The sequence below is a fragment of the Ciconia boyciana genome, chromosome 5, assembly GCF_034638445.1.
Source record: "Ciconia boyciana chromosome 5, ASM3463844v1, whole genome shotgun sequence".
NCBI classification, from domain to species: Eukaryota; Metazoa; Chordata; class Aves; order Ciconiiformes; family Ciconiidae; genus Ciconia; species Ciconia boyciana.
In genome coordinates this window covers 12710435-12737182 of record NC_132938.1, presented here as the reverse complement: position 1 = coordinate 12737182, position 26748 = coordinate 12710435, and the positions used below count along the sequence as shown (strand labels likewise).

General features: G+C 40.1%; 1 protein-coding gene across 6 annotated transcripts in view; it reads right to left on the bottom strand.

The window, feature by feature from the left end:
- Positions 1-26748, bottom strand: part of AFAP1 (actin filament associated protein 1) — a 122111-nt gene that overhangs the window by 59722 nt on the left and 35641 nt on the right. For 5 of the 6 annotated variants that reach the window (XM_072863257.1, XM_072863256.1, XM_072863259.1 and 2 more), the window contains exons 2-3: positions 5557-5685; positions 246-343 (exon numbers count right to left, since the gene is read on the bottom strand). In XM_072863257.1, the coding sequence (XP_072719358.1) occupies positions 246-343; positions 5557-5683 (225 nt within the window). In that variant the 5' untranslated portion in view covers positions 5684-5685. Of the gene's footprint in view, positions 1-245; positions 344-5556; positions 5686-20095; positions 20254-26748 lie in introns of those variants that run through there. The other variant, XM_072863258.1, reaches the window with a different exon arrangement.

Here is a 26748-nt window from a genome sequence, read left to right as displayed (position 1 = left end):
GAATTTTGGAAATCACCAAAGACTGCAATTCCACAGCCTTTGCAGTGACCTGTTCCCAGGCTCATTTCACCAAAGGGAAATTTTTGCCTTCTCTTCTGCAAGTTGAACCCAATTCCCTCAACCAGAGCAGAGTTGAGAGGAATAATCATTGCCCTGGATCTGCAGGCTCCTTCCCCTTGTAACCATTTCTGTTAGTGCTTATCACAAATATATTCTCTCCTATATATATTTAAATTAACACTCACCAGCCACTGCTGAGGTATTTCTGGCAGAGGCATTTGAGGAGGCGCTGGCAAACTGTTGGCAACTTCTTGCTTCTGTACATGTTCTTTTATTTCAAAACCTGTGGAAGAGCAACACACACATCGCTTAACACTTCAGTGGATGCAAATGGGACATTTTTTCCACACGCGGCCACCACATCTGACTGTCACACACCAAAATCTGGCAGGCAGTGCTGCTCACAACCTACCTCCCCAGCGCGGTTACTGAGGCAGGACTGGAAGAATGCTGGGAATTCAGGAATTTAATCAAGCAGAACAAACACATACTTACTCTATATGATAATGACATATATGGTATTTGGATCAACAAATACCAGACATAGAAAAAATTTACAGGAAATCATTCTGAACTGCCTATCCATCTGGAACTGAAAGACTTAAACGGCTATAATTCAAACACATTGCCAGGCGACTACCATACAGATAAAACCACTTATGAGGGTAGATACCACACTTGTGAACGTCTCAATGGCACCATACAGTGCATAAAACACAGTCAGCCTGTGGGCAGTATGTGGCTGGCTGCCTTTTACCAGCGGAGACGAGCAACAGTTATTCCCATGGCATATTTTGGATGGGTAAGGCTATCATGCAGAAATGAGTCCAATACCACCTTTCATGCCAAAAGAGCGGGGAAGAGGGACGAAGAAGAGACCCTGCCTCTCTCCCTCCCCTGAAGCAGTGGTGACAGCTATTCAGGCAAGTCCACAGCGCCCATGTACCCTGGGATCCCCGCTGCCACCACCATCTCCGATCACAGAGCCACGGTGTGAGTCTGCGCAAGTCCTGGGAGATGCAGGATGCTACGACACCCCAACCTGGAGCACGCTGCTGCTGGGGGGCACATTGCCCTAACCAACTCACCATTAACAGAACTGCACACTGAGCATGTTTTCCCACTATCTCCTTCTTCCTCTCTTTTTTTTTTAAATAATCCCATAGTTTTCCAGGTGAATTTGAAAAGGGAAAAGGAGCCGAACATAAAAGCTGCTTTGAGGGTCCTTTGTATCACTACTGCATCTCCCTCCCAGGGGAAAAGAGGAGTGACCCACTCATTCTGAGTTTTTGGCACAATAATTTAAATCCCAGTTGAACTCACTTCATAGGAACATGATATCGTTTATTTTTCTAAATATCAAAAGGGAGATTAGGGTGCATCTCCTCAATGTTCTGGCAAAAATTCAGTCAATGGATTGTACACTGCTTACCCCTAGACTGAATTTAGCTCCTAGTGTTTAGTTTAGTTTTTAAAATATATATTTACATAGTCAAATGGATGTCTTTTGGTCAAGATCATATAATTCTCAAAAATGTAATCAATGATGAAATGTTTCTTGTCATAATAACCCAGTCCCACTGGCTGTGAAGTCATGGATTGAAAAACAACACTGATAAAATAAACTGGCTCTAAGGGCCACAGATTCTTCTTTCTTCCTACAAATCAAGAGAGGGATTAGTCTTGGGAAACATTCCAATTTTTTTTTTTGCCTCAGTATAACTTTCACTTGTTCCTCTTTATGCAGGATGAATCCATATTATGACTGCTATCCATATCCAAGTCTGCCATGCTTTCCGTAACAACCAGAAGTCAAATATGAAGGGCTTTCTACCGCAAAACAAGGTATTCCAAGTGAATTCTATTGACTCTGTAAAACTAGTTTTTCCCCAGTTTTAAACTATGTGTGCTTAAGCAAGAACCTGCTCTAACATTTACTTTCTTCTACCAAATTACACAGCAAAGTCACCATTATAGGTTTATGGCATCAGGTCCCTTTAAGGAAAACAGGCAATGTTGACAGTCATATTAAATGACTAAATCCACCAACAGTTCTTACTCCAAAATAAACTGTTTGTGTCTTTGTTTTTTAGAAGAAAGTCTGAGTTTCAGAAGGAAATGCCAAGTGTTTTGTTCAGACCTACAATCCATTGGGCATGCCAAGGCTCAGGAAGAAAAATAGTGTTTATAGTTTTGCCAGCTATTGAGAGTAACCGCTGGTTTGGACGTGGGGCAGGTCGAGGCCAGGCAGCTACGACCTGAAGAACACATCTGCCTGGCCCAGTTGTCTCTGGTTAATAGATATTAAAAGAAGAAAACAGTGTGCATTTGGGAGATGGAGCAAAACAAGGCAAAAGGTTTCTAAAGAATTCCCCAAGTAAGAACTTACTGAGTTTAAAGTGTTTTACTGAAAGCCAACCAGCCCATTATAATAATTTCCACACCTTTACAAAGAAAAACATAATTGTTCATTTCCAGATGTTATAAAGAACCCAGCCAATTCCCAGTTGCACAGATCCTTCATTACCATTCCCCATTGATCTTAAATGGTTTGCTCCAGCAATCGAAATATCCTGTTGGATTCACACAGTTGATTTTTGCAAATGCATATAAAGAGTCTGAACTCAGCATAGGCCTCGGGCCTCTTAAACGGTGCCAGCAACCCAAGTGCTCTCGTGGAGTTACGTGGGTGGAGTAAAACAACATTTAGAAAAACAGACTCGGAATGACAGTTCAGCTTAGTTACAGAGTACTGTGGGTCTATGCATCTTTTACTGCTTTTAATTTTAATGAAGAGATGAATAGTTTCAAAGGGATGGGAGTACTGAATGTTATAACTGATAAAAAAAGCAGCAGGGTCAGCTCCATTAAAGTACATGACTCCCCGGGTAGTTTCACACACACTGGAAGCCAGCACGGGATGGCAGAGCTCCCAAGGAGGCAGCTCCTCTCCTTCCCTGCCTTGTTCCTGTCCCTGCACCAACCTCTGCCTTGTGCCAGCGTAAGCATGTGTGTGGCCTCAGGCTGAACCAGACCAGGGCAGTGACACTGGTTAGGACTGAACCAGCAAAAAAACCCAAATAATGCTTGTGCTAGCAGAAAGGAAGATGCAATACATGATGAGCAAGAATGAGAAACAGGATGCTTTTTTTAGAGGCCATGCTGGCTTAAACCCTGTTTAAACTGCAGTTCCATAAAGTAGAGTTTATAGACATATAAAGCATAGTCCTATGACCTCTTGCTTAACTGAACTATGGAATATCCTTGAATTAATTCTTGTAGAGCATATCTTTTAGCAAAATATTCTATCTTGATAAAATGCCAGCAGTGGCATGCAGACCTTACGAAGTTCTTCCATTACTTCATAGCTTCAATGCTCAAAACATGTGCTTTATTTCCACTTTGAAACAAAGATCCCGCCATTGCACACTGCTTTTTGTTGTGTAAGTCTAAGAGCTCATTCTCAGTCATTCCTTTCCTACATCAAGTTTAATTATGATACGTCGTTTTGGATAATTTGAAGGCGTATTTCTGGATCCTTTAATCACTTTTATGACTTTGCTTCGAAATGTCTGAATTTTATCTCCTTGAATGTAGGCACTAGAAGTGGGTATAACATTCCAGTGACAACTGCACTGAACCAAGCTCCACCATTTAATATATGGATCTCATATGGATCTTGCTAATGGATGGATCCTGTAACAGGATGTAATGGATCTTGTTATAGATCCTGTAATAGGCTTTAAAACCTAAATGGTAGGTGCTAAAGGTAGACAGCTATGGTCCTTGAGTCTTTTATCCTTGGCCACATCTGTAGTCATAAATTAAACATGCCTGGGAAGGTGCTCTGGTGCAGAGAAATCTATATCCATACGGTTAAAATCTCTCACCCCTCAAAACCAGGGTCGAGGGTGATGATTTTGAACTGTCTGTTGGGAACACAGCTTTGCCTGTGCTAACTCCCAAATCATGCCTAGGAACTGATGGAGGAGACGAGTCAGCTCAGGCCAAACCCATGCCAAGGACCGCTCCATAATTTTAACACTGTAAATAATTGAGTTCCAGGGTACAGAAACATACCCAGCACTGTTTAATTTACTAGTAGAGCTGTAGCTTTTGTGTCCTGAAACACCATCCACAATCCAAGAGAAAAGGATATGACAACCCTTCCCTCTGTTTGCAAAGCTGGCAACAGAATGTTGTCCAACTTCTTGAGGAAGTCAAGTGTTTTTCTTAATAAATCTAGTTGAAAAGACTACAAGAAGAACATGCAGTGTCAGATCAGCATTGCTGAAGTTATTTTGAACTCCTGTAAAATACAGCTGTTTCTAAGGTTCTCACCTACAGATTTTGGTTTTGGAGAGTTTGGTGTATTTTGATCGGCTTTTGGAGCAGGAAGCCTCTTTCCACAATATGTGAAATTGGTACCTGCCTTCTTCTCTCAGTAGTAAAGTAACAATAGTGACAGGTCTTTAAGAATGTCAAAACAGAAAGGAAGACAATCATTATTTTCAAGTTGACCTCCTTGGACTTGAATTCTGTGGCAAAAATGATTTCTTTAGTGAAGGGGGGAAACACTGCATCAAACGACCATATTTTTTTAGCACTGGAAAAGAAACAAATCACGAGAAATGCAGCTGCTCACAATGTGGCATTTCTCTTCAACACACTCTGGTATTTTTCAAAAATCTAAACACTGAGGGTTTACACTGACAGTATTTCTGTCAAATGTAGGAGAGACAGAGGTCTTATAGCCCAGATGCCTCTTTATTTATAAAGGTGCTGTAAGGAAATAGAAGGGTACTGTTAGGAAACATAGTAAGGAATATTCTTTGTATAAGCTCTGTGGAAAGGCTGCTATACACAGTGAATCATTTATATTGCTTTCAGTTCTATATTCTTGACAGAGATAAAAGTCATTGTGCAATCAAAATGGTTTTAGATAGGGAGAAAAGGGGAAAGTGAATATAACTCTAATTGCAAAATGCAAACCAAACATGCTGACAGTCATTTCCTAGCTCTGGCTTGACACTCTTGTATCAGTCACGCACCAGAGTCGCCTCAATATCAAGCCTTTTGATGGATGTGGGTCATTTGACAGAAATGCAGCATGCAGCACCCATGCATCCATAAGATGGTGCTGCGGCCAGCACTCCCTGACACAGTATTACTTTGCCATCAAAACTCATAAATAACGTTGCCGCCACAAATAAAATGAAGTAACCACTATATCAGCAGAAGTGAAAACATGCTATCTAGCACGTAATTCTGTGGCTGGATTCACCCATGCGCACCCAAGATACTTCCAGTATGCCTTTTGCTATATTTTATTGCTGAACATGAAGGAAAGCATTCAGGAAAGTTACACCGAGGCTTCACCCCGTCTTTCTGTCTTGCTTCAATTTAGGGCTTGTCTTTAGCCCTTATAGCTATTTCACTGAGCACAGACTTATTCTGTACATTCTGCAAGCGAGAAAACCCACCCCTGACACTGACCTTTTGATGACTGTATCCTCAGGAGAATGTTAGTTATTACTGCCTTCTTCTCCCTGACAGTGGAAGTTAGATATTCATGGTCCAGAAGTTCAAGAAACAGGCGCAGCTCAACTATTAACTCTTCCATGGCTGAAAGACAAAAAAAAGAGAATTACTTTTTCTAAAAAGTCCCATTAGAAAAAAGACAGAGTTAATTCTCCTTTATTCACATTCATAGTTATTTTCCAGCATTTCTTAAAAATGTATGGTCCTCCCCGCTGGAAACAGACTATTCATTAGTAAAACCAACAGAATAGCCCATTAGTGAGCACTACTGGCATTTGTAGCGCTTATCTCAAAACTGATGCAGAAAAGACAGTTCCTTTCATGTACCATATCATCAAGCCAGTACTACACAAAAGTAAGTGCAGGTGTGGTGGCCGTCTCCTTTTCTAGCAGTGCCACTCTGGTTCCTCTCCCTTTAACAAACAATTTCTAACTAACTGCAGAACAAATTTAAAGTTTGATAAAACTTCTAGACACATCGATATTTTCATAAATCTTTAGGGAAAGTCTCTCTTTTCCTCATCTTATTTATTCTGTTTGCTGTGGAAAAAAAGAACAGGTATTCCTTTACAGTGATTTGTCTTTCTTGTAACTTCCAAAGACAAGCTCCCAACCCGTCACATAATTTCTTATTACTCCCCAGATTCCCGATGATGCACTTAATATTTCATCCTATTTCTACGATTCCAGATCTCAAGGCTTTCCAATTCTTTCTAGAAAAAACAGCATTCCTTCTCTGTATTCCCAATGCTTCTCAATTTTTTTTATCAGCAAACTTTATAAGCATATTTCTACTTTTTTCCTTTCAAATTACCTCTAAAGTCTTGCATTGTCTTGATGACTGCAGTAGCTCAGACCATACATATAACACATTTGTAACAGCTTAATCGTATGGTACCTATTCAGATTTATGAGAAACCCATGGTATTCAACCTAATTTCCATGCTTCAGTTCTCTCATAATTCTGAGATTCTCTGGTCCCTTTGCTTAAGCGGACTTGCTATTTTTAGTTTAAGTTTCATCTTGGATGTAACAGTTCACATTTCTGTACTTTCTGTATCTGATGACATTATCCTCATTAAAAGATGAGGAGAAACATCCATTTCACTTCAGGGCCACACCTAGGATTAATCTCAGTGCTATCCTCATTCCAAAATGCCTCTACTTAAATTTTTCTCTACTTACTCACATTTGGTTTTATAGTCTTTTCAAGGCCTAACAGGGCAACCGCTGCTAAGCCTCTTCAGACCTCTAAAAAATACATTATTTGCTGCCTACTCCCTTACCAGCTCTTCCCTACTCCTAAAACCTTTTCCGATACGGTTGTTTACCCAAGTGAACCTGGAATCCTTTTTTCCATTTCTGAGAACGTGTCTGGATGTTTAAACAACTCTTGATCAAAATGCATTTGTTTTTTCCAACGCTTGAAAACAGGACCGTGCAGGGAAACCTGCAGATGTCAGCTATGGTCCTACAAGGGGCTGGTGGCCCCTTCTTGTCTCAGTGAATGCACATTTTCCCATTTATTTGCTGATTGTACCTGCCAGTACATTCAGGCTGTTCTGGCAAACCTGACACACTCCTAGCAGGCACAGACGACATGCCAGTTTGCAACACTAAGGCACGATAGCGTCTTAACAAAGAAATCCCTGATAAGAAATACACTTGGGCGAATCTTTTCTGGAAGACACCATTAATTTGTACATGTACATCCGTCCTGCCCAAGTTTTCTCTTGGTGAGTACGTTCTTCTATTCAACTGAGCAGTAGCACTGCCATTATATCAACTGTCCATGGTTTCAAGAAATACATTTCCCAAAGATTTTTACAATATATAGGCAGAAAGAGGCTATCCAAAATGACAGCAAAACTGCCTACATCACTTCACAATGTAGCTCATGAAAAACATCCCATGGCTACAGGCCATTTTTTTTCCAACACACTTGTAGCTGTCTGAGCTGTCTAGGAGTCCGTCAGAAATCCAAAGTATTTCATGACGACCCTATTACTTCCAGTGTTGTTCACATTATGGAACAACAATATACATACCCACAGCATTCAGCTTTCTGAAGCAAAATGGTATAGGTTCAGATTTGCAAAGCTGTAAATGATCACAAGTCTCAAGGAGGAAAAAAGGAGGACCTATGACTTAAAAAACCCAATAATACCCAAATAATCAGCTCTGACTTATTTTGTAAATGATAGATTTTAGAAACAGGATGTATATTCCATTAAGTGTACAGTGGTCTCTTGCTTTTAAGTATGCTTTGAATATAAGATGTATTAATATTGTTGTTATAAGCTTTATTTTAATTATGGAATTTATGAATCTTTTCATATTTACTTATTTATTATAATACATGCATTTCAAAAGCTATCATTACCATAGAATCTAGGCAGTCATTGTGAAATCTAATCAGTATACAGTACTAGAAATGTATATTTTTCAAGTAGTTCTATAACCATATAAATTAGTGTCAGTAATTGCATATATTACTGCAATAAAATTTCTTTGCAATGACATGTTTTCTGGATTCTTTAAGGCAAGGGACTGTAAATAAGCTGAAAGGGAGCTCTCCCTTCTCCTCTTCGCCAATGAATACCCTGTGCCACGGTAAGCCCCTGTCTTTGCCTTGAACCTTCACTTCTGGGAAGGAAGAGAGAAAAGGATGAAAGCATCAGATACCATTGATGTGCACAGTGTGCATAACTGTTCCCAGTTATTAAAAATTATAAGATCCTTGTACTAAGGAGCTTATAATCTAATATAAACAGATGATAAATGAAAACAGAGCAAGAGGGAGTTACGAGGCAAAGAGACGGGGAAGGAACAGCAGAGGAGATGGGAAACTGCTGCTGGAGAGACTCCTGGGAGCTGGCATCAGCCCAAATCCCTCCTGAGGCCTCATCAGTCAACGTGGGGCCTTCTCCTCCTCCTCCGTGTCTTTGGAGGAAATCTGCATTGCAGCCACTGGGACCACAGTTCATTGACCTGCAATGACAAAGCCACCAAAGTTACTGGAAGCAGTTTAACTGCACCCAGCAGAGGATTTTTAAAAAAAAAAAAAAAAGCCTCGGTTAGGACTGATAGAGGATGACAAGAGAAAGCTGATACCAGTGAGACAATGCTTAAAACATCTTGAAACCACTGCCTTAGTCACGCGTTCACTGTCACTGATTACATTTGGCCTGGCGTCCAGCACTGTGGTTCAAATATCTAATGGTGCATCATAAAGGAATAGGGAGCGTGAGAAGGCTTGTTCCTCCTGCCTTTGTAGGCTGACAGGTATATGACACTGACTTCCACCAAGCAGTTGTAAAAGCTACTTTAAAATGTTAGTATGACAACAGAATAAAATTGTTGGCAGCTGTTTAAATTGCTAGGCATAAATACTTAGACATCGCTTCTCTTACTTTTCTACCAGGATTAAATTGGGGTTGTATTTTCTTTTGTGGGAGCTGATAACATCACAACCATCAAAGTGTGAAGGAAGGAAGTTCTGAATTTCACTTTACATAGATGCAATGATGTCAACATCCAAAAATAAAAAAGGGAAACACTGTTCTCAGCCAGTAAGAAACACTCTTTCCACATATCTTAAAAATGCACTTTTCTAATATTTTGCTGCTTAAGCAGAGAACAGAAATACTGCCATGGAGTGCATTTAAAGTATTTAAATAAGGAACTGACAACTCTTTTTTCTAAGATGGTAACAAATAAGCTTGTACATACTCGGGGAAAAAACAAGTTTGCCTGTTGTCAATCCTTGGCTTATTTTCTGGATTAAAGAATCTTCTCTTCTCCTTCCTAGAAATGTAATGATGTGCTCGCAAAAAGCAATGGAACTGAATAATAGAAAATCCACATAATGCATATTTTCAGTAAGCAATCATTACTTCTGAAATGGAGACTAAAAATGAGAGGGTGATGCAAGTCCCGAAGAAAAACATACTCCTCCAGTGAGAGATTACCCTTGGAAATCTGACATCACCACAAAATAAGAATAATAATCAGAAGGCTCTCAAAAAGGGGCCAATTTATTTGACAGTTTTGGCTGTATTCTCATTGCCAAAGGAATTACTTGTAAGTGGCAGGTGGTGAAAGGCAGGGTGGAGCCCAGGGATGGTAATCACAACAGTAAGCAGATTTTAGCTCGACTGAGGAGCAAAATCACATTCCATATTAAATGATGAGAAGTCCATCCTATGCTCGATAGGAATTATAGGCCCCTAATGAGCTGCTGCAATTGCCATGCACAAATAAAAAACAATGATACATCCAGAAGGGTTTCCAAGACTAGCTCTCAAGTTTTTCAAATGACAGCACATAAAAACTATATACACAAGCCAGCAATGGAATACACCAAGGTAAAAATAATCAGAGGAAGGCAATTACATCACACTGTAGTTTTTGTTCCAAACCAGAACTAAAACCAACTGGGATTGAAAGAGCATGATGATGCAATTATTCCAAATCTACATTTACGGGTACTAGCCTATAACCATTTTTTAAAGAATATAAAGTTTTCATTTCCAATTGATTAAAAAAAATCGTAGGAGCAGTGCTATATCACACACATGATTTCAAGGTTGCTTAAACCAGAAGACAAGACAAGGATGAGCTCATTAAAAGAATGGTCAGATTGTTTTTTGGTCACTCACAGCAATTACAGTATCTCTTAACCTTGCCATATCACACATGACCCGAAAGTGTTTTCCAGTTGACTAATATCTGCTGAAAAACCTTTAAAGAAAAAGAAAGACAAATCCAGGAAGGTTGACAAGAAGAATTGTTATTAATTATTGTCTTGCCCATAAAATACAAACACCCCCCCCCCCAAGTAAATACACTTCCATGCTTCTGTGTCTATTATAAATGCATGTATACAAAAATGTCAGTATACAAATCTATCATAGAAATATGAATTAAAATTGAGCTTCAAATTTTTAGAAGATCCTCTTGATCAGTTCCTTGCACATTGCTGAATCAAATTTCTCTGGGCTTAAATCTTCCATTCTCCATTTAGTTTGTCATTTACAGATGGTAAAGGCCAGAACAGACCATGTCGATGAGATCCACTAGAAGAAATCACCTAATTTGACTTTCTGTAGAATACACGCCAGAGACTTTAATCTAGAGGAGCTACTCCTCTATTAGTGGACAGACATGTATTTACCTAAAGCACATCTTCCAGGAAAGCAAAAAATCTATGTCAGCATTTTGAGCCCTACTTTCAGGGGGGGGAGGGGGGCGGGGGTCCCATTTAACCTCCTGAAACAAATTTGATTGGATTTTTGGATAATATTGATGCCAATCTTCAAGCCAGATATGAAAATCAGGTATTGAGAATAGGTGTGCTTCAATCCAAATACAACCCAATACAAGCATGCAGATATGCAGATGCACATGCATGGGCACATACACACACACACATACACGAAAGCACTATATTTGGTAACCACTACGAGGTTTTCAAAATGCATGTCTCAGCCTTAACCTTGCCTTTATGGTCATTTATTGCAAGGCTATATTAAATGGAATACATACCTAATCCTATAATAGTATTTATTCTCTGAAAAATGTTCATGCTGCATTTTTGTACTACATAAAGATGTTCTCTAACTCATACACCACATGGGCCAATTTCAATGCATCTATGTTCTCACCTCTTAAAAATCTAAGCCTCCTTATTCTGTTAGCAGTATGATACTTTGGGGCATTCTTCAGAAAAAACGTTAAAGCTGGTGATGGCTGGCTGGCTGAATGATTAAAAATTATTCTGTTTCAAAATCTGATTAAAGCCTACTAAGATCCAATGTGTAAAAACTTCTTGAAACGTATAGACTCTCCCACCCTGCCAAAAAAACCTCATTGCCATCTGGGTACAAAAGCAACAGTGGAGAAACCAGACATATGATCTAGTTTTGAATAAAAAGCAGAGCATGAACTGCGTGTTTATACCCATTTCTATTGAAATAGTGTCATCATCCTTAGTTTTGGATGTCATCATTTGAATATTTTATTAAAAAGCTCATAACAGAATACCACTGGGAAAACCATGTCTGTATTTTATAAAGATAAAAATATCAGAGACATTATGAAGAATATAGCGCCACAAGAAGACAAAAATCTTTACATGATGAAGAAAACCACAAAATCACTCTGACTTGCTTCCACTCAATCCTGTAATGCAGTTACAAAAATCCAGTAATTAATGGAAAAGTTCCTTTGATGACTACATTATCATTATCTAGGAAAAGAATTTCGCACAGAAATACACAAAATCTGGAATCAGGCAGTGGTAGTATATTTAGCACTAGGAAAAATTTTTACTTTCTTCAGTACACTACCGGAAAGTAGATGACATATTTGAAAACTCTATCAAAATCCTATCCAGCAAGAAATGAAAAGGCATGCTGTTTGAAGAACACAGAGTGAAAAGACAAGACTTTTCACTAGAAGAGTTTTCTCATGGTTGCACTGGCCCTTCTTCGCTGTCCTATTAATGATGGTCTATAAGGTGTGATGAACTCTACCTGTTAAGTATGCTCAAGACCCACTCCAGAAAGGAGAGATTATCATCTTGGGGGTCCATGCTATTACAGGAAGCAATGGTAAAAGTGTATGAAAAAGGGGTGAACCCTAAATCACAGATGAAGCCCTAAAGATGAAGAATTAGCATGGAGCAAGTAAAACACATACAAAGATTGTCATCAGAGTGTTTTAACATAAAAATAATTCTATTTAAGCCTCTCTAAAAACTCATAACAATAATCTTTTGTTTAAAATTTGGAGCTCCCCAGACTGTCACAAGCTTTCTTTCCAGACAGCTTGGGGCAAGAGAGGCAAAACACAGCTACTAAAAACTCCTCCTGTCTCATGCATATTTATGATCAACCTCAATGAGTGTCAAGGGATCATTTCAGCCACAACCCACAGGTATTCCTCTTTTTCTTTCTTCCTTCTGCTTCAGTTTTCAAGGAATTGGCTTTTACAAAACCAGCTTTCCGAAAAAGCTATCAGAGCTCCAAATGCTGCTGTTGCAATACTTGGGTGATAAAACAAGAGGTGGGAAAGCATTAAGGAATGTTTGGACAAGAAACAAGCTGCCAAAAATCCTACTCAATCAGCTACAGCCATGCAATGACTGACAGCAATGCAGGAGTGTAATCCATTAGCATAAGGTAGATGGATAAAGAGTTTATTTTTTAAAGTCCAAACCAGTGTTTAAGCACTGCCACAGACTTTGGAGAGGAATGCCTCCTTTTAAGCAAGTTCACAGACTCATAGAAAAAAAGAAAAAAAGAAAGAAAACAGAAGAGAAAAGAAGAGAAAAAAAGAAAGAAGAAAGAAGAAAGTAAAGAAGAAATGAAAGAAGAAAGAACAAAGAAGAAAAAAAGAAAAAGGGAAAAAGAAAAAAGAAAAAATAGTATTACAGGCATTTATTTTTATTTAAGTATTATTTATCTACATTGAACTCATAATACATTAGCCAAAAAAAAAATGCTGATAACTAACTACAGAAACTTACAGTGGACTTTATCAAGTTGCTGAAGGCTTTCTCTAATAGTATATTTTCCACTAGTATATTTTTTCTTTTGTTCTTTCTATATTTTCTTTCAGTATATTTTTCTTTTGTTCCCAAAATAAATGTAACACATCTAAAGCAAAAGAACATGGATTTCACTCCAACTGCACGCCCAGCAGCCTGGGCAAGACTCTCACCCTGCCGTGTCTGTGCTCACTGTGGGCATTCAGGTTGAGTTTTCTTTTCAGACTCCCATTACCCTACTAGGGCAGCAAATGGAAATTTCTTCCGTTCAGCCATCTCCAAATGTATCAGCTGACATCAACTTGTCAGGACAAGACATTCCAGGTCTTGCTCGCTGGTTCCTGCATTAGCTCAACTCCTCCATTACTCCAAACCACAAAAGATAAGCAGCCACTACAGGATTAATAAACGGGCTCCAATTCCACAAAAGAAAAGCAGTTCCCTCATGATGCAAAAAGGAGACAGAAAATCTGTGGTAGGAGATGAAAGGCTGCCCCAGGCTGGTCCCACGAGGAGATGGGGCTCAGTCAAGGCTGAGACACCCTGAAGCAGATAACCTGCGGTAATAAAAAGAAACCAAAGCGTTGCAGTACACCTTGTGAATTCTTCACTTGGTTCCTCAGCTGCACACAGATCTGTTTTTAGGTTAGGATTTCTTTCAAAGTTATGAATAATTACATATCCAGCAGAAACATGAGACAGTAAGTTAATGAAATTAACGGAATGGAAAAACAGAATAGTAAAACAATGACAAAGAAATACAAATATGGCAATGGCAACTGCAGAGTAGCATTTGGTATTTTTTGTATTCGGCAATACAATTTTTATTATACATGTCAAATACCAAACTTAAATATTGTTCAAGAAGTCCTAAGTCTTATCATATCAGCCATATGTGCAGTACAATCCAATAATAGTTTGCACTCTGTGAATCTGGTGCTCTAGGCTTCCAGTTTGCAGGTAATTTAAAGCCAGAAATGAGATAATATTGCATTTTATAAGAACAGATCCAGAAGTCCTCACATTCGTCTGTGAAGATGGAAAACTATCAATTTTTATTGTATCCTACACACTTTTTTATACCATCCTTCTCACTGCTGGGTCCATTATGCAATGAATAACTTCTACCATACATTGCTTATTGTCTGATGCTCTTCCCAAGGTGGGAAGCATGTTCTGCTTTTCCTGTCAGGCTTTTGGAATTTTCTTTAAATAGATGTACACATTGATACGGATTTATCTTAAGAAAATAAGACCAAAGAAACGTAATTTACACTGATAGAGAGTAGAATGGTAAAAGCTGAAATCTCTCTTCAAGTGGAAAATACATCATTTCCCACCTCACACCAGTGCCCCAAGAAACATCTCGCTCCTTTACTGTCACCCCTTAGTCTTATTTTGGAGAATTTCATTATGTGAGAGGTAGGTCATAGTCAACAGAAAAAAAATATTACAGCTTAAGGTAGCTTTGAAACTCAAGTCCCATAGGTGAAGAACCATTAACATAAAAATTGAAATCTTGTTTTTTAAAAAAAAAAAATCTGTAGGGAATGCTCCACAAGTTTTCAACAAATCCTTCATAGCAAAAAATGCTTGAACACTGTGAATATCGTGGAGATATATATAGATAGATAGATAGATAGATATATAAGTTATTTAATATCTTGTATGCTCTGTTCCTTATCCAGGGGTGGCTCTGGGCCTTAGGGACTTCACACTCTTTTATGTGTTGCATGGAATACAGAAATATTAGTTTTCTTAGGAGCTTTTTGATGGCATTCACCCTTAGATTGTCCAAGTGATTCACAAATTAAGTTTGCTACAAAGCACAATTACATAGGCAGTATCACCTCTTTTTAGATAAGGAACTAAGATAGAGTAGAGATAGAAGGAGCTCCTGATTCTGGATCCTCTTTGAAATACCCAATTTTTCACAGTGCTTGAAACCATGCAGAATTTGACTCGTGCAAGCACAGCTCTCCTGGACATCAGCTGATTAGGAGAGCTCCACACTTCTATCGGGTGGCTCACCGGACCTTGATTCCATGCATAGGGAATGAGGACTACGTGTTCACTGTCAGCTTCCTGGGAAGTCAAATCTAAAATGCTTGGCTCATCATGCTACTCTGAAGACACAGAGGATCCAGTGCTCTAAGGCAATGTTAGACTGACAGAAAAATGAGAGTATCCTTTCTCTGCTGCAATTCTTTGCCTCATTAAAAAATCTGGAGGACACATAAACAGGGGGCCTAAAATCAACACCTTCTCCCACTACGCATGTTGACTCATTCCTAGACCTCTGTTCTGAATAAGGACATAAATGCAATCGAAATTTCATAAAATCCCACCATCGTGATAAATATCACCATAAAACTTCCCAATGAATTAGTCTGTACCCTTAGACAGATTTTCCAGGCCAGAAAGAAAGTGAGCTTTGCTACATCTCCAACATAGACTTTTAGAGGCCAAAGGAAGAAGCAGTTGCAAATGTATGGGACCTTAAGGAAGGATACCCTGCAGTATCTTCTTTCATAACACTGGCCCTCTCTCACAAGCACCCATCTAGAACAGCTTTTCACAGTCTGATGCTCAAAAAGGAGCAATGTCTTAGACACGTTGTCCCAGGACATTAATGGTTTTATGGAGAACTGAAAATCAACATGTTGAAAACAGCTCAGAAACCAAGACACAGTCAAGATGCTAACAGTAAATGAAGTGTTCACAAAGAAACACGTATAATAATAATAATAATAATAATAATATAAAGTATTTGGTATTTAGCCCCTTGCACTGGAATTGTGGGGTACCAATGGAGAAATTTTTCGGTACCAGATCTGACACCAGTCTGCAGTGGAAAATAGAAAGCAGGGTTTGAGGCACCAGGCAGGTAATGAAAGTGAGGACCTTCTGTTTGGTGTCACACAGGTAGGGCTGATGACAGAGCCTATATGCTAAGCAAATCCATCAATGGGTGACATGGTACAGCTCTCCTAAGCTATACCTTCAAAGCTTTTTCTCCAGCATGCACACACACAACTTGTATCACTTTGCTGAACTTTGGTGTACCATTCACTTGGACCTGTCTCTGACACACATGATCTGTAAATGTAACCATGAAATATATTCCCTATTGAAAACAGCAATATATGCATTTCAACAGTGGATTCAGCTAGCTGTGATAAAGTAGGAAAGTTGCCATTCTAAAATGGGGAATTTCAATTCCCTTTGTCCCTTGTAGCCCTCAAGTTAATTCTCTGAAATACATCAGTGTGTCTCTGATTTCTCCTCTTTCTGGTTCTCCTTCATGATTACTGTGTATACAGGAAAATTAAACAAACTTTTAATTTTATAGCTTCTGACCAAAAAAACCCAAAAAGTCAAGCTCAGCCACCCAAAGGCAAATTATTCCTTTCAGTTCCTTCGCTCAGCACACCTCTACAGCATCCAAAATAAGACTGACCAAAGGTTCCCTGTGTAACCCTACCGTGCCAACTGGCACAGTCGGTGCTGGGAGCCTGGATTTGGTCCAGGTGCCTCTAGGCTTGGAGAGAGACTGCTCCAAAGAAGGGTCACAGCAAACACACTAACGAGAGGTAAGGGATCAGCCAAGAGTGGAATTCACACTTGCTAATGGAGCTCCACAGAGCAACCTTCAAGGCCCCTTTTTTGTCTCCATAAATGTGTTTATAAGTGAAGGTTACACTTTCTCTCTCAAAGCAGATAAAGTTAGCAAGTACCTTTTAGAAATCTATGAAAATTTAGGTCCCAGAAACTAACTTATATTTCCTTAAAATAGGAGAATTGCAAGTCCAAAAAGTACATTTTTACATATTTGTTAGAAAAGAAGAGGTGCTAAAGAACACACTAGTGATAAACTGGTTCAATAAGTCAACAGAGATTTTGCCAGTTGAGCTAAGGACTGTGCTGGAATTCAAAATGCTATTTTGTCACAAAATCTCATACTGCCAGCTTCAAAAATATGCAGAAACTTCCTCATGTAAATATTCTAGCACAATACTGGAGGTGCCTACGATAGTTTTAAAGAAATGCAGCTGTATGTATGTAAGGTTCACTGCCCTGGCAAAACACGGGCAATATTATCACGATGGGGCCTGAGACTGAGCATGCTGTAGCAGAAGGATCACAAACACTCTGGAACAATTTTCATGAATGGATTTAGACCCCACAAATGTGATGTAAGAAGTTGTCACCACGTCACCAACAGCCACCCAGTGAACTATATCAAATACGCTAATTGTAAAGCCAACTATTTTCAATAACCAGAGTACTGATACATGGTGGTTTTTGTCTCCAGCACTGATCAGGCAGAAAACAAGATATCAGACCATTACATTTCAAAAGACTTGAGCATTTAATGGCATGAAATACAAACCATGAACTCCTTTAAAAATCAGTAAGTGATACATCATTTTAATTACTGACTGTATAGTGAGTCATAAGATGAACAGAACCACTGAAATTAGTGAAGTTATTTCTTCATGGTAGCCTTCAAAATGCACAGTCAGATCCCTGAAACGTTAAATACTGGATACTGCACAAGCTTTTAAAGAAACCTCCATCTTTCTCGTACTACCAGCAGTTATTCTGAAGACTCATGGTGAGCTGGATCTGCAGAAAGATGAAGTGTGAGGCTGGACACCAAAGTGGACTACAGCACTCACTCTTAATTCTGTTTGCTGGGATGTTTCTTTAGAGTACAAAATTCTAGCAGAAAACTTTGCCTTAAAAAATGCAGATTCTTACAAACATACTTAACTACTGTGTTGGGATTTTTATATACTACCTGTCTGAATACAAAACTTGGACTTTGTTGTGGTTTAGCCCCAGTCGGCAATTAAGCCCCACACAGCCGCTCGCTCGCCCTCCTCCCCCGGAGGGGTGGGGGACAGAATTGGAAGAGCAAAAGTAAGAAAATTCGGGGGTTGAGATAAGAACAGTTTCATCATTGGAACAAATAATAATAATAATAATAATAATAATAAATTGTAATGAGAAGGAAAACAACAAGAGAGCGAGGGAGGAACAAAACCCAGGGGAAAAAAAACAGTGATACAACCGCTCACCATCCACTGACGGACGCCCAGCCAGTCCCTGAGCAGCGATCGCTGCCCCCCGGCCAACTCCCCCAGTTTCTATACCGAGCACGACACCATATGGTATGGAATAGCCCTTTGGGCAGTTGGGGTCAGCTGTCCTGGCTGTGCCCCCTCCCAGTTTCTTGTGCACCTGGCAGAGCAGGGGAAGCTGAAAAGTCCTTGACCAGTGTAAGCACTGCTCAGCAACAACTAAAACATCAGTGTGTTAGCAACATTGTTCTCATCCTAAATCCAAAACACAGCACTATACCAGCTACTACAAAGAAAATTAACCCTATCCCAGCCAAAACCAGGACAGACTTAAAATTTAATTTCCCTCACCAAACAAAATAAATATTAATCTATATTTGTATTCTAAGGATACAGAATAAAATAAATAAATAAGCAAATTCCCCTCACCACAAAATAGAAAAAAAAAATGATTAAAAACTTTGGGTCCTTATCTGGTGTAGTTCTCATGGTTTCAGTGATGCTCAACTAATTCACTGCAACCTAGGATTTACAGCTAATACTTGTATGTTACGGAGATTTCATTTTAATCATAGATGTGCTTTGAATTTATCATGAAACCAGAAAACATATATTTAACAAACACTAATAAACTGCTTCCAACACCTTTCCTCTTCTATCTGATCACCTTCACACCTCTTTGGAATACAGACTGTGCTAGACAGACTTACCTACAAGATCTTAGGGAAGATTTATCTCCATGGTTTTCACTCCCCTTGGCTGCATTCTGTTTTCTGCACATTATCCAGTTTTTCTCATCTGGTTATGCCGCCCCATATGTTTGGAACAGCCTCCCTTCTCCCTGCCAAGCAACCTCCCTCTCTCCCATGAAACCCCTCTTTCTTTCAGCAGTCCCCTCAACAATAATCCTCACATTCCCCCTCGCCAAACAGTTGCGCCGTGTCTCGTCATGCAGCTGGTTTTTTTATCTACCTTTAGGCCAGACCTTGCAAACATTTACCCACGGTAAAGAAAAAAAAAAGTCACGATCCTTCTGATCGGTTTCACTAACCACAACAACAGGATGAGTTCAGAGAAAAAAAAAAAATAAAAAATCCATGTTTTAGTTATTAACATCTAAAAGGCAGTAATTTCATTCCTGTGCAACAGGAGCAAAGTAGACAAAGAGTCAGATATCCGTTCATCCTGCCAGCAGCGGGAGGATGCAGTGCAGAGGGTGGGAGAAGAGGGCAGCTGCCGGGACGTTCCCTGGCACCAGCACGGGCACCCCCCCTCACGGCTGCCCTTCACCTCGGGAAGGTGACATTTAAAATTATTCTCCCACACAAAAGTATTTCAAAGCTCTGAGGACATATGTCCAAAATGTTACCATTTCCAGAGGCATAGCATAGCACTCTAAGCACTTTATAGCTAAAGAAGCCAAGAAAGCAAAGTCCGGGGTAAAAAAGTAATTCCAGGAGAAGTGTAACAGGTATCAGCCCATAGTCTTACTCACCCTGAGGCTGGGTCCATTTTTTGAGGTCAATGAGCTAATTTACCATTTATAATGTGCTGCCACAGAACTGAACAGCACAAGCAACACCAGCTTCTCACTGTTATGGTGTCTAAAAACTTCATATCTGGTCATGAGAGAGAAAAAATGCACTTTACACATATCCTCATCATATTCTCCTCATAACTGCCCGCTTGTGTCAGCTGATGGATACCATAAAGATAGAAACGGACCATTGGATCTGGAACAAAACCCTCTATTCAAATTATGCAGCTACCTCTGAGCATACTTCAGCAATATCACTCGGGCAAGGAAGCCACATTTTATGACTAGGAGGATCACTGAGACTCCATTTGTCCTCACCAGTCTTCTGTCACAGCTGAGGGAATATCCTGATCAACATGAGCTTCACCAAGGGCTGGGTGTGCCGTCAATCTTGTGCCTTGTATCACTGGATAAGGTCCCGGATGGCTTGTTTAACAATATTTGCCAAAAGGTGCTTCCCAGTTCTTCCTGTATTCCTGAGTAACAAAGAAGATGCACTGCCAAATGTCCTCCCACTGAGATCTCAAAGGCAAAAACCCAGCACTCTCCCCCAAGAAAAAAAAAACCAGCAAGGATTTCAGTTTATAGCAAGTTTGCATATTTTCCTGGGTTTATGTCCTTTGTTTTGCACAGACTCATAACCTAACTAGGAAACCACAGACTGCTGCATCTGTTGGTCTCGGTTATTATCAAAAATGTGCTGACTCTATGTAAAAGTTATCCCATTGCATCACAGCACAAACAAGCCGTGTCACGCCTGCATTTGTGCGCAGATGAGCCCTGTGCAGCATCCCTCTCCAGCCAGGCTGGGGAAGGACCAGCTGGTGTGGCTGGGCAGCGATCAGGCCCCGCCGGCTCAGCTCGGCATCAGCCACTGCCATTACACAAAGGTAAAAGCTATCGATGGCAAACATTTGCATCCTGGCCTCATCTCACCATCTGCTTCTGCTGCTGCTCACTTGAAAATTAATACGGTGGTTGCTTCAATCAGAAGCTAATGCTACATCTGTCTTCCTTAGCATTGCAGATAATTATTAGGTTACACATGCAACCCTTTTTGCAACTCAAATGGGGCAACAGTGGCCTCTAATCTGACAGGATTCTTCCTTCATCAAGAGAGACCAAAATGCTTCATTTGCAGTTGCAGACCCTGAAATAAATCGGACTGAATCATCCTCTTCCTAGTCTGTGCTCCCTTGCTTTCCCTTCTTCTTCTTCCCCCCGTACACTTTAATCAGAGCTCAAAAGTACATTAATAAAGTGTAAATCTCATTCAAAGAACATAAAAAGGTCTTTCACAAGCAAATGTACAGAAAACTCAGGGCTGGTCTTGCTTGTATAAATTACATCTCCTAGCCCAATCTCTAGGGGCTGTTCGCCAATCATGGACATTAAGGAAACAACTAAAATTGCATTTTATCATTCCATCATTTATTCCTAATAGTTTCCTATTTGCATCTGATTTGCACTGCATGAAGAAAAGCAGAAATGTGAGGATAATCAAGTATATACTGCCATAAAGTCCTTGACGTTAGCATGCTCACACAAATCTTAATTCTGCAGTCTTTAATCCAGAGAAAGTCTCGAAGAGGTATTCCCTATCTATAAATTGCAACATGCTGGTTTTAGAGAAGGACTAATTTCACAGGCTTCAGGGGAAAAACTCTGAGACAGAAATCTGTTCTCTTCTTTCCCATGTAAGACACGCTGGAAACTGCTTATAGAAACATTATCAAATTGAATATTTTTAAAAGCCTCCTAGTAAAAATGATTTACCCTACATGTACTTTTCACCATTTGAGTTAGAAACTATTTACAATAAGAAAGCCAGCAGTCAAATCCACTTTGATAGCTTTTAGGGGAATTCTAGAGAAATGTATATATCTAAAAAAAAAACCAAAAAACCCCAAACCCCTTCCCTCCTGTCCAAAGCAGTTTGAAAATGCAGTGAAGAAACTTCTAAGAAGAAAGTTTGCAACCATTTTTTTTCATGAGCTATACTTTGAACACCATGGTTATAGTGAGTAAGCTGCTAAAACTAAAAAAAAATATAAGAAAGGATAAAATGTTCCATCATGTCCTAGTCCTTTCCAGTTCTGTTCCCCTATTTGCAGAAGCTCACGACACATATACACATTAGCAATAAAATAATGCAAGATGACCTCCTTCACCTCCTAGCAGCAAGACAACAACAGACAATTGGCAAGAGGCAGAAAAGTCCAGTGGAAAAATGGAAACTATTTAAATAAGCCTTTGTTTTGGAGCATTTGAGAATGGCAGAAAGGTGCTTCAAAAAGGCAAGGCTGTCCCATGAATAGGAGGGAGCATGAGAAGGAAAACAAGAGAGGCATGGGTCATTCGGAGCCCATGAACCTTAACAGTATTCCTTGAAGAAAAACAAAAAGGTTTATCTTAGTTAAATAGTTTGTTTATAGGAAAGATGCAAACATGCATTTGCAGTAAAGAGGTTTTTTTCTCTTCTATGCTGCTTTAATCTGTTTTCCCATGATTACACTTTTTTGTCCCCAGTTTCTCTTAAGAGACATACAAAGGAAGGCAAAAATCATCTTACACTTTCTTTTCATTCCAGATGGTAAACTGATGAAAACTGACTAATAGCCAAATCAAGAAATGAATTATGAGGAAGGCATGGATTCTAAAAAAAGCCTTTGCAATTTTTCAAGTGAGAGAAGCAGGAGAGCAAATATCATCACATAACTTTTAGAAAGTAATTTACATTCTCAAGGCACTGTAGACCGATTAACCATTTCATTTTCCTACCACCCTTTTGGGTTTACAGAGTAGCACTCTCTGGTTTACAGCTGGGAAACTGAGGCAGGCTTAGCACCCCAGTGACCTTCACAGATCATCACGCAGCGCTGCCTCCAAAAGGAGCAGCCGCACGTACCCTTCCCCGGCTGTCACTGCTGCCCCTGCTCTGGGCTGGTACATGTATTCGTGCAGCCACAGGACGGACCGGAGCAGGGGACTGATAGAGTTTTTAGGTGCGGTACCCAGTTATGGTAGAGTAACTTTATGGTGGAACACCACCATAGATCTACTTGTACCTAAATTCACGCTCCGTGGAGCTCCATGGGGCTGTAGTCCCAAATTCAGGCTGTTTAGAAATTCCTTTTATCCTAGTATGAGGCAACAGGGGGGATCTCAGTATGAAAGAATCAGGTGGTCTTCACTGTCCCATTTCCTGACATATCACAAGGAGAGACAGGACACATCGAGGGCTGGTGTCCCATCCACACTGCATGCTGGAGCAGTTCTGTGCACATCCTACGGCAGGAATACCTGACAGTGCCCTCCTGGGAACACCAGCAAAAGATGAGGAAAAGTGCACGTTCTGCACTTCTCTAAATCCATAAATTTGGTGTCAGAATCATTTCTGTGCTATAGCATCAAATTAGCCCTATAGACCAAATATATCCACGTTGAATGTGTAACACTGAATGTTTGAGATGCAATCTCAGATCCAAACAGCATTTGTCTAATGATTCCCATTAATGGCAAAATTCTCCCAATGTCAATGGCTGCTGAGATAATCTAACCCTTAGCACATCTGAAAAACAAAATCAAGCTGTGGCCCTCTCAAGATAATCTGACTAATTTTATCCTTTTTTGACAGTGTTGTCTATTTTTGTCTTTGGCTTTTGAATTAAAATGTGGATCTAAATCATGTGACCTGGATGCAGTGGGAAGTCCTTAAGGACTTTTTGAAAAAGAGATATGCTTTCCTTAAACCTTATAAGAGCCCAAACCCCTATATAGTAAATGATTACATATTTGTATGAGAGAATTAGAAAAAATCATTCAAAGCATATAGAATTTACTATTACACTATTGATAACTTCAATAATATTTTATTTTATTAATAAACTTCTACACCACTTTGCAGGTTTCCCTGACATTACAGGGCTGTCCCAAGGCCACAGCCCCATGAATGGCAGGAGCTGCCTCTGCGCATGCTGCAGCATGGCTTGACCAGATGTGCAGATGCTAATAAATAATAATAACGATGATGATGATGGCAGAACCATGTAAGCGTTCATGATTTTCTAGTTTCCAGCCTCTCCTCAATCTCTAACGCCAAACTGCCTCAGATGGCTGGCGAGAAGTCAGATGCTGACAGCCATCCTGGCAGCGCGCTCAGCCCCCGGGGCCCCTCACCTAATTAGCCTGACATGGAGCAGAAGGATGCTGTGCTGCTGCCAAATGGGGAGGTGTGGGCTCAGAGGGACACCCCATTTCAGCATACTGTGCTCCTCACCGAATCCAAGGAGTCCTGCCTGGGAGGACAATCACAGGCCACGTTGGGCCCCCAGATCTACATTCCTGGCTTGCACTAGCCTGCAGGCAAATGGCTTACCTAAGTCCAGGAGTAGTGAGGAAGAGGACTGGATTTCAAGCCAACCCAGAGATCATTTGCAGCATGGATTAATTAAAACGACTCAGATTTCACTTTTTACCCTCCCATACTGAGAAAGAATAAATGCTTCAGAGTAAAAACGCTCAACCACGCCAATACATCTCCTCTACCAATGCCACCAACTGATTGCTGCACGTGCCAGGGTGCAGCCTGGCCATATGTGAATAGTGTAATTCTCTGACACGGTGACACTGACAAAAATTATTTCACAGGCTGCGGTGAAACTGTATCCCACTGTACCTGCTTAGCCTACAAGTCTGAAACAAGAAGAACATGGAGAAGTAAAACAAGAGGTGAAAATTGTCATCATATTCAAGCAAACCACATGCACAACTCTGAAATGTTCATTATAAAATTCCAAGCAATGGTCTCAGTTCTGCAGCACAGGGAGACTATATTTTGAAATAATGAAAGAGCAAGGGTGCAAGGGGGCTTGGAATAAAAGTCAGCAGGTGTGATTATTATTTGGAAAATTCTTCTGCACTTATTCTTCAGACCACTGCATGAATATTCATTAAGCTTCCCAGCTTAGGACGTTTCAGATTGGAGTGTTGATGTCTTCACTTTATGGAAGAAAAAACAATGCATAAAAGCCCAGCTTCCAACAGCAAAGTGGAACTTGAGGATTGTAGTTTCTCCATAGCCTCATTAAGTCTTTTACCAATTATCTTTCTTTAAGGTAAAAAGAGCAACAACTAAGTGACTGTGGAGAAAAGCAATTGCCCAAGACCACTACAAAAATAAATGGCAAAGCCAGAGATGAATTCAGAGCTCTGAAAACTCAGTCCAGTACCCTGGTCCTTCGGGAACACTACTTAAGTGTAGCAAATCATGAGCTAATATCACTCTTCCGAGCTCTGGTAGCAGTTTCCCAAAGCGTGCTCAGTGAGGCCACAGTTCAATGATCCATGCAGCTGATCAATGGAGCAGTGCTGTCAGCAGAGCTTCAAATTAAAAGCAAAAAGGAAAGGGTTCACTTAGCACTTGACATAAAATTTAGGTTCAGCAACAGTGCCTCAAAAACACTGCTCTTTGGCAATTACCACAGTCAGACAGAATTTTTCAGAAAATATCTCAAGTTTGGAAAACAACATTTTGTCAGGGAGTGTCTTTCAAGCCCCATATACTCTGATTTGCAGTTGAGGACTACCACAGCAAACACCTCCCCGAGTGTAAGTTAGAGATGGGCACCTATTCAAGTGTAAGTAAGTTACAGAATACGCACCCTTCAGCCAAACACTGGGGCAAACAGCTTTGCTTCAGCTCAAAAACCTATTTAGAGAAGGCACAATCCTGGCTGCAAAGTCTGTGCAGAAAGCCTAGGAAGTAGTCAAATGATATGCTGTGCCCCAACACCTTTGCTCCCCAAAAAATAGAGGATTAAAAAGAAGGTACTAGATGACTCAGTAGACCAGCTTCTGGTTCTTCATGGACCTGTGAGATGCACTGAAGCAACTGGTATCTCCCCTCTAGCCTCCAGGTTCCCCATCATTGGAGATAAAGATAATAATTTTAATCCCCTTTGTTTTGAGCCTTGATATCTGCTAAAGAAAGACACTACATTAGAGTTAGATACCATTATACTATGCTTTTTAATAGACACATATGAAAGCAACATAAGAATTATTGTGTATGCTATCTAGCAGTTTAATGGTTTCACAACCATACAAATCTGAAAGCATGACAACAAGAAAACGTGCTGCAAATGGAGCAAATCAGAGTATGATCTCAAAGGTCTTCCAGCGAGCAACCAAACATACCTGTCTTATTTGTTCAGACATTTCTAACTTTCCCTGTATTAGAAGAAACGAAGTTGCTATTTATCCTCCTTTACAGTATATTCCTTTGAGTAAAGGACACAGGAAGGGTCACTGGTACCCTGGCAGGGTTTAATCTTCTAGGTGGTCTAAATAATGGTGAAGTTTTTCCAAATGAACAAATAAATATATATCTTCAAGCCTTTCCCGCTTAAAAGTAAACAATATGAAGCTAAGTAACATAAGAACTTTAAGGAGAGTAAAAACAAATAAAAGAAAAAGACTGAGGCACTACAGATGGTAGAAACCCGAACAATGAAAAGTCTGGGAAACGGAAAATTGGGAAGAAGGTTTAGGAAGGAGCTCTGAAAAGCTGCTCTCTACACCACACTTTTGTACAGGGTGCCTTAACTGCGGGCTTGCCTGATGCTGCTGGGAAAGGGTGTTCCCAGCATTCACCCACAAGCTGATGCAGAACCCAAGAAATGCCCATTCCCACCAGCTCTGCCGGCTGCGGGCTCCCCCGCTGTTCCCTCCTGCTCTTCCCCAGCATGGCCCACACGGAGGAGAGAGTGCCATGTCACTTCTTAGTGACACCCTCCCAATGTGCCCTGCAGCACCTCCCCATCCTCTTCTGTCCGTGCCATCTTGATTCCACACTCCATGCTGTGTGACACAAAGGAAAATTCAGTGAACACATCTACTTCATGTACCACGACCAGCAACAGAACAGGGAATGTATCAACAGTGGGACAGAAACAACACAGATTTTTATA